General features: G+C 42.3%; 1 protein-coding gene across 2 annotated transcripts in view; it reads right to left on the bottom strand.

Moving 5' to 3' along the window:
- SLC12A7 (solute carrier family 12 member 7) overlaps window positions 1-9,327 on the bottom strand; it is a 71,876-nt gene extending 62,549 nt beyond the window's left edge. For both annotated transcript variants that reach the window (XM_019474756.1, XM_009289784.2), the window contains exon 1: window positions 9,210-9,327. In XM_019474756.1, coding sequence (XP_019330301.1) covers window positions 9,210-9,327 — 118 coding nt within the window. The remainder of the gene's footprint in view (window positions 1-9,209) is intronic.
- Window positions 9,328-9,399: the final 72 nt, after the last annotated feature.

The raw sequence follows: 9,399 nt of genomic DNA on the forward strand, positions 1-9,399 counted from the left end.
CCCCCCCACCCCCCAGGACTGCTTCTTGTTCCTTGCTAGCAAAATAAAGCAGCTTGTGCAAGTCTTCAGCAGATGTTCCACAAAGCAAGAAAGGCCAGTAGAGGGATAAAGATAGGACTGGTCACTAATCAATGGCAGCAAGCTATTTTGTTGTTTATGTCCTGGTAAGTTTCTATCAGGACAGTTCTACAGGTAACAAAGAAAGTTCTGACATATTTTCAAGGTTGTTCTAAACTTTCCTTTCTGAAGCTAGAAGAAAAATACGCAAGATTCCCATTCTTCAAGATTGGAATTAATCTGCTAAAAGGTTTTATTCTCTTCAAAAAGTAAGCTTGTAGGAGGTTGCTTTTAATTTTAAAAAGTTTTAAATTTGTGAGTTCCTTGTCAGAAGGCAAGAAACAGAACAAGTTTTTCATTTCTTCTTCTATAAAGAGAGAGGATTTTTTTTTCTTTTTCAGAAGATACACGAGATTAAAAAAAAAATCCATTTTGCAAAGCAGTTACCACTCAACATCTCACCTCCCAAAGGCTCCCAGAATGATTTCCTAAACAGGCTGCATGCTGCTTCTTTTTGGTTGCTATGAGTTAGCTAAAGGATACAGCTAATTAAGGTACCTAATTAAGAATGCTAGCTGCTGAAATCAGGAAGCAGATAATACTGTCCAACTGACACAGAGATTATTAAGCCATGCTTTCCTATAGCTGTGAGTCAAGAGAAAAGTTATTCAGGGACCATCTTTAAGTTTGTATACTGCTAACTGCTCATGAATCGATTTCTGAAGATTACAGTCAGACCTTTAAAAATAAGTAACACTTTTGATGCCCTAAAACTCAAGGATGGCAATTTTGAGGGTTGAGAAGTAGCCAAAGAAACAATTATACCTCTTGTAAAGCAGGGTCAGGGCAGCATAGCAAGAACCTAGTGTTGCACAACATAGTGCATCAAAACTTCATCCAATTTTGCAACTAGTTGAAAATTTGCATATGAAATCAGAGAGACTGCAGTTTTCATAGACTTCATGTGGTGGGTTGACCTTGGCTAGCTGCCAGGTGCCCACCAAGCTGCTCTATCACTTGCCCTCTTCAACAGGACAGGGGGAGAAAATAAGATTAAAAAGCTCATGGGTTGAGAAAAGGACAGGGACATCACTCAGCAATTACCATCATGGGCAAAACAGACTCGACTTGGGGAAATTAATTTAATTTATTATCAATTAATAAAAGAGTAGGATAATGAGAAATAAGAATGAATCTAGAAACACGTTCCCCCCACCCCTCCCTTCTTCCCAGGCTCAACTTTACTCCCAACTTCTCTACCTCCTCCCCCCGACGAGCACAAGGGGTTGGGGAATGGGGGTTGTGGTCAGTTCATTATGTGCTGTCTCTGCTGCTCCCTCCTCCGGCGTGGGGTCCCACCTACGGGAGACAGTCCTTCATGACCTTCTCCAATATAGGGTCCTTCCCACAGGCTGCAGTTCAAGAACTGCTCCAGCATGGGTCCTTTCCATGGGGTCACCTGTCCTTCAGGAATGGACTGCTCCAGCATGGGTCTCCTCATGGGGTCACAGGTCCTGCCAGAAAACCTGCTCCAACATGGACTCCTCTCCATGGGCAACAGCTCCTGCCAGGAGCCTGCTCCAGTGTGGGCTCTCCACATGTCACAGCTTCCTTCAGGGCACATCCACCTGCCCTGAGGCATGGGATCCTCCGCAAGCTGCAGGGTGGATATCTGCTCCATGGGCTGCAGGGGGACAACTTGCATCCCATGGTCTTCACCACAAGCTGTAGTGGAATCTTTGCTCCAGCGCCTGGAGCACCTCCTCCCCCTCCTTCTTCACGGACCTTGGCATCTGCATAGTTGTTTCTGTCACATATTCTCACTCGTCTCTCTTAGCTGCTGTTGCGCAGCTTTTTTTTTTTCCCCCTTTACCCTTTCTTACCAACATCACCAATGGGCTCAGCTTTGGCCAGTGGCAGGTCCATCTTGGAGCCAGCTGGAACTGACTCTGTCCGACATGGGGACAGCTTCTGGCATCTTCTCACAGAAGCCACCCCTGCACCCGCCTCGCTACCAAAACCTTGCCACATAAACCCAGTACACTTTACCATGTATTTTTCTTTCACCAGGGAAGGAAAAATGTTCACAACCACTGCTGAGAATGATGACACCTTCTCCACTGAATTTGTCTTTGCTGTCACCACTGTGTCAAAGGTGCAAAGAGACAAGAAAAACTTATTCCAAACCTGAAGTACTCTTATTAGCTTGGGGTGGGGGAAGGTAAATAGAAACCTGACAGGATAAGCTACACTACTATCAGAATTAAAATTCTGCTAGCTACTGTCTGGACAGTTCACAAAGCCATGGCATACAAATAATTGCAGTTATATAAGTTATAGTGTGTACCAGAAATACTCCTTGTTCAACTGGTACACCGAATAAAGTAGGAAAAGAAATACTATGTGATTATGTAAAAAAATACTACATAAGTCACAAAAGGACTGCGTAGAAAAAAAAAAATTGGTAGGAGAATCCATTTAAATTGGTAGGAGAATTCGTTTAAACCAAGCAACACATTTTGTTAAGGGGGGCAGCCTCAAGCTTTAATATTTCTACTCAGATTCAGAAAATAAGTCCCCTGTGATAACATTCTGTAGTTCATTAGTCTAGAGAGCAAATAAAAATAGGACTAATTATTTCATTCCCCATGCTTTAGTATCTATTTCTATGTAAAGCAACAACATAGTTCAAAGATGCAGGAAAAATTAATCAGGTCAGTGCTGCCGAAAGGGGTGGTTTTCTGTGTTGGGGTGGGGGTGGAACACCACTGTTGTTCTGCAATGAGCTGATTCACGGAAATAAAGCCTCTTAAAACAACTTTTTAAAAGCAACCCGTTTTCTGTCATAGCTAGTTTCCTGCCGATTTGGCTCCCTAAAACAGTTCACAAGCAGCAGCACTGGAGAGAATAGAAACACTTTTTTTTTTTCCCCCAGCAGCAGCTAATAAGGTCTGCTGTGCAGTAACAAACTATATCCCTTACCAAAGGCAGCCTTTACAAAGTTTACCTGTGAGCTTTTAACACAGTAACAGTCATCTTAAAATTATAAGATAACAAAACATTACAAGTAAAGTTCTGTTACGAAAAACAGTAAAAAACAGTTACACCAGAAGACCTTTACTCACCATATTCTGATGGCTGCAAAAGTATTATCACCAAAAGAAAAAAAAATCAGCAATAAGAGATCAAAAAATATCTTATCCTCTAATGAAAATATTATTACTGAGAAGTTAAAATTATGAGGGTTGATATTGCTATATTTGATGTCACTTTCTCCTGGAATATTCTACTTTAAAGTTGTTTTATGACTAGAATTATTCACATTTAAGCTCTTAGGCAATAAGTACAGTAAGAGAATGTTAGCATTTCATTCACATGAAGTTAACACAATGGAGTAAAAATAATAATTTGCTGTCCATTTCAAGCATTAAGATCCTCTCCTTCACAAAAAAAGGTCAAAACTGCAACAGTCTAAAAGAAATGTTTAAACAGTTACAAAATGCTAAGTGACCACTTACTCCACAGTGAAGTTAGTTTATTATCCTTCACTCTGCCTCCTTTATTTGCCCCCGTCTCCCGTGGAGCTATCAATAGCTAACAGAAACACTTATATTCACAATGATACATGTAGCTATATTAAACCGTGAAAGGACCAATTAAAGCAGCTTGGCAGAGCTGGGCATACAACAGGAGTTGACCTGCTCAGCCAATGCCCCTAAGAGCAAAGAAAATCCCTGTGTGTAACTCCCATGCCTGTGATCAAATGTCATATATGCATTTATCTGCAACAGGAATAATATTTTCCATTCCAACATTGTATTACACAATATGACATTGGGGTGGCAGGGGAGGACAACCAATGTGGCTTCTGTAAAGGGAGATTCTGTCTCACATGCCTAAAAGTTCTTTGAAAGAATCAACAAGCACATGGATAATGGAAACCTAATTTATACAGTCTGCCAAGAGCTCCAAAAGACTTTTGATTAAGTACTTCTCTGAACATACTTAAGGAAATAAAGCAGCCATAGAATAAAAGAGAAAATATTAGATAAGCCGTAGGTAAATAACTGAGTAAGAAAACAGAAAACAAATATGGTCTACTCTCAGAGATGGAGGTGGTCATTGAAGTTCTGCTCGGACACATGCTGCTCCACACATTAATAAAAAACAGCAACAAAAATAAAAAACATGAGGTGACCAGAGATGTGACAGTATGAAACTATTTCAAGTTATTTAGGATAGTCAAGGCACAGGCCAACTGTGGAGAGCTGCAGATCTCCAAGACTAAATGAATGTTAAACCAACAGACAAAATTTGACGTAGAGATTTAAAAGTAGATCTATACATACACGAAAGAAAACAATCCTAAACTACTTGGACTCCAACTGATCATTACCTCTCATGAATGAGATACTTTGATTATGATTGTTTCATAAAAACACCAGTTCAATAATCACTTTTCAAACCACAACCTGAACATCGGGAATGAAAAGGGAAAAAAAATCCATATTAGACAAATGCATGGGGAAAAAAAAAAAAAAATCAGTTTGTTCACAACTTGGTTATCATGCACAATTCTGGAATGTCTCCCATTTCAAAATGCACAGAAGTGGAAAAAGTTCAGAGAAAGACAGAAAGTAGAACAGTAAGTATGGAATAGCTTCCATGTAAAGAATAACTAAATAAGAGTCTTCAGTTTGGAAAAAAGGTGATAGGGTTAAGATGGGACAAGGTTTATAAAAAATCTTGAGTGATCTGGAGACGGATCTGACAAGTATTAGCATGATTGGATGCCTTTAATCTGATGACTGGATCAGAAAACAAACAAACGAGGTAATTTGCCTTTGAGCAGCAGATCTTACTGCCACAGTTTCTGAGGTGCCAAAAGCATACGTTAATTCCTCACTGCATAAGAGAATGGAAGAGAAATTCATTGAGTGTATTTAGAATACAAAAAAAATTTAGAACTTAATCTAAAAATCTAAACTCACCAAAAAATGAGAAACTAATCCAGTTTCATAGAAGGCTCATCTTTTTCTGGCCCACAAGTTGTTGGAGCCTGGAAGAGCACGTGGAAAACAGTATCATATTTGCCAACCCATGCTCCCATGCATATCCCTAGACCTGAGCCTTTAGCCAGTACTGGAAACACTGTGCACGCTACTGACTAAGCACATGAACAGGGCACAGAGGGATAACTAACCTGTGGAGATTTAAAAAAAAAAAGTGAAGACATCAGTTTGCATTTTTTTCAGAGTACAGAAAACTGGACAAACTGCAATGGAATGAAGGGGAACATGTAATACTGTATTTTTCTGTACAGTAAGTTCTGAACTACAGACTGGTTCTGTGTTTCAGCACAGGCTGACTGAAAATATACTAGACATCTCAGTAAGATTAACCCATCTTCCCTCCATTGAGCATATACACACACACACACCTGCCTCAACTATTTCCTGGTTTTCCAGGAATTAGCATTTTACCAAAATTCACAGCATTCGTGCTTCATTAGTTATGTGATGACTTCTTGGTAAATGATCAATGTTTGTCATTGATATTCCTTGTATTTGAAGGTCTTCAATTTAAAAAGATTTTGTAGGAGTTATTTAGAAACCAATATGAGAACTAAGACACTGCTGTGGCTAGGTAAATAATACTATGGGATGCTAAAAATACCAGTTATGCTTTGAAACACCTGACATGCAGAACTGTTAACAACAGAGATTTGATCAACTTTATAAAGTTTTGACATGTCTATGTAATAGACAGTCACTACTGCTATGTGTGAAGAAAACAAATAAAAAACCCAACACAAATGAACGCCAGAATTTCTCATAAAACTTCATTCATTACTGCCTACAACAGACTCCTGTTTCCTTCTCTTCTTCAACCAGTTACTATTTCCTCACTACCCTTCCCTTGTAGTGTATTACAAACACATTAAAAGACACAGGCACATACGCTTCTGCACAGGCACATATGCTTTCTGCTACTTTGTGCATATTTGCGTCAGCAGGTTCTGACCCTCAACTATTTTGTTCAATACAAGCATTAATTTCCACTCTGCCTCCCTACTCTTCCCAAGTACTACTTTGGCCAGTGCTATAATCCAGCCAAATAGCCACTCACCCAAGTCTTCCCCTCCTTCACACACGTGAGGGTGTCACATAACCAGAAAATACAAGGCTATAGAATTTCAGATGATTATGAAGGAGTGAAGAACATAGAGTAAGAACATCCCAGCTTACTCCATTATCACATAGATGAGTATCAGATAAGAACGTGTGAAAGGGGATAAATGCGCAAAATAATTGATAAGTGCCTTGCTAATAAGATACAAGAACTACTTTACTGGTGATCTAATAGTCAAACAGCATACAACCTGCTTTCCTGCAAAAAATAGTGTTGTGGGTTTGGTGGAGGTTTTTTGTTGGGTTTTTTGTTTGTTTTGGTTTTTGTTTTGGTTTGTTTTTTTTTTTTAAGGTACTAGTGCAGTCAAGGAAATTGCAGAACAACTACTTGTTTTTTAAGCCAGACAATCCAATCAAAACTGATAAAATTCTAGATTCCTGAACAATTGGAACAAAATTATATGCTGAGCTATATAGGCTAAGGGTGAGCCAAAGGGGAAGTTCCCATTCTCCCTCTTCTTTTAATTCCATCTCCGCTCTCAGCTTTACCCGCCTCCCACCTTGACACAACTCAAGCCATTCTCAGACTTTTTGCAGCACTCGCTCACCTCAACTCCAAAACAGGGGAAGCATGTTTTCCCCTCTGCAGGAGTTTAGTTTTCTGCCAGTTTATCATGTTGAACCAGCCCAGTGAGTGACTCAGCTCCATGAGCACCAAGGTCAAGTGCAGGAAAAAGGAAGGGAACCAGGGGATGTGGAAGAGGGCAGGGAAGGAAATGTTTTACTCCCTAGCCTTTTTCTCAAGGCTGGAGCAGGGAAAAAGGCAAGCACTCTTTCTCCAAGCAGCAGGCTTTTAAATGGACTTAACTACAACAGCTTTTAGCTGTACTAATATTTTAGAATTCTTTTAAGTTTTCAGTAGAATAAGTCAAGGAGAGTTATCTGATTACATAGCATTAACAATTTTATGCATTACAGGTTTACATACCACAAACATCCATATAATACCCGAGGCAACATTAAGTATGTCGTTCACATCCCAAACCTCTGTATCCAAGTATATCATTTAATCTCTTAATGAAGTCGGAGCTCTCTGACTTGTTTACAAGTCAATGCCTTTCCTTTTCAGTGTTTTCCTCTCTAACTCCCTATTTTACAGGCACATTAACAGGAAAGTCACACACAAATTCATCCACTCAAGTGATATAGAACCAGAACAGTAGATAATTTAAACATATTTTGCAAATGTAACTGCTAGTCCACATAAATTCTACTTAATTGCATGAAGAATTTTTTTTTTTTAAATCACAAACCTAAAGGTCAGAAATAAGCCACTACAAGAGTGCCAGTTCCACTCTTCCCCCCACCCTCCCAAGATTTTCAAGTGTACAAAGCCTTCCAGATGCTTCATATATAAGCATAGTCTAACAACTGTCTAACTATGCCTTTACGTATGTTCAGTATTTTGAGATGCCATCTCACTGAACACCACACTCCATGCCTTTCTGACTAGCTCTTCTACCATAAGGAAGACTGCCCAAACAGATTGATGCTGTACTGCTGTCATCCATCCAGTACAGGAAACAAACTGTTGCCGCAGTTTATACTATTTTATTTTTTCTATTCCATTTAGTTTGGGGAAAAAAAAGTGGCGGTTATTAGAACACTTGCTCATCGCTTGAATATACCAAAGGAAATGCATGTAGTATATCTCTTTTATGGGTAGGTAGGGGTTTGAGGGGAGAAAGCTCTGGGAGAAAACAACCCAACTTTGTCAGCTTGGTGTTTTACTGGATCATCTTCCTAAAGAATCTTTATGCAAAAAGCAATTAAAATAATGTAAATATATTAAGTTTGTCAAATATCTGTTTTCATCTCTTTACATTCACATCCCACATCACATGGTATTAGCCTTATTTATCCGTGATCTATACAACAAAAAGGAGAAGCCACCATTATGAGGAATTGCCTTTTACAAAAACCCATCTTTTCACCTATGATCATCTAAAAAAAAAAAAATTAAGAACGAGTATTGATTGTAAGACAGTGTCCAAAATAATGTGCAAGATCCAACCAGCTCTCACAGTGCCAGCAGTGATTCAAGCACCATACTTGGTATCGCTGCTGCAACACGCTTCAGAAAGAGGAAGCGTTAAGGGCTTCTGAGCCGAAGGAAGAAAGAGTTATTGCTTCCCTAGCAGTGCCTCATCATCCAAGTGAGAAAAGCACTCATTTCCCCACCACCGCTTGTAGACAAATACTCATCCCGCTGCAGAAGAGGCTGCCCTGACCAGACCTTCACTCGCGATGCCCGAGCTCCACCTCAGGCTTGATTCTGCTCCCCCAGGCGGGTTCAGGGGCGAGGCCTAGCAGGAGGCAAGGCTCCCAACACCACGCCATTCGGTACCAAACACCTACTTAATCCAAGACACGGTCGCTGGTGCAAAAGCACATACCTAGAAAAACACGTGGAGCAAGCCAGGTTAAGACTGCTCCTCTCCACAGTCCGAATCTTCCCTCCTACCTCTCTCTCTCTCTCTTGAGCTCCAGCAGGACTTGCCTTTTAAACAGAGCTTTTACGCCTGCCTGTTGAACTGCCAGCGGCACTGGTTACTCCCGCTCCCCCTTGCAAGCGGGAGGCGGACTGACCGCCCCACGCCGCCCCGGGCGGGAGGGTGCCGCGCCCGCCGCCGGGCTGCTCCGCTGCCCCGGCCGGAGCCGCCCAGGTGCGCTTCCTCCTTTCGGCCAGCGGCGACGGCTTATGGAAACAAAGAGAAACAAGCTCTCAGCCACCCCAGGCGCCGGACTTTCGCCCTCTCCCGAGGCACACTCCTCCACCTGGACAGGTAGCCCCGGCACCGCCAGCTGCGGAGAGGCGATGCGGCCTCTCCACAGGGTCCAGGGGCCCTCCGGCGGCGAGCCGGCCCACCCCACGCGGCAGCTCCACTCCCCCGCACACAAAGCGCCGGCGCTGTCCTCAGGCGCTGCCCCCGGGCATCTCCCCGCTCCCCCCTCTCTCACCGGAGCCCCGGTCCCTCTCGTCGTCCTCTTCCTCCTCCTGCCGCTGCCCATCCCGCTCCGCCGGCCCCCGCTCCTCGCCCTGCGCCTCCACCGGCACCACCGTGAAGCTGGTCGGCATGGCGCAGGCGGCCCCGGGACCCGCTGGCGCCTCCTCCCAGCGCAGCGGGCAGGGTAAGCCCGGCGCTGCCGC

This window comes from Aptenodytes forsteri, unplaced genomic scaffold (assembly GCF_000699145.1).
Source record: "Aptenodytes forsteri isolate BGI_AS27 unplaced genomic scaffold, ASM69914v1 Scaffold234, whole genome shotgun sequence".
Classification (NCBI taxonomy): Eukaryota; Metazoa; Chordata; class Aves; order Sphenisciformes; family Spheniscidae; genus Aptenodytes; species Aptenodytes forsteri.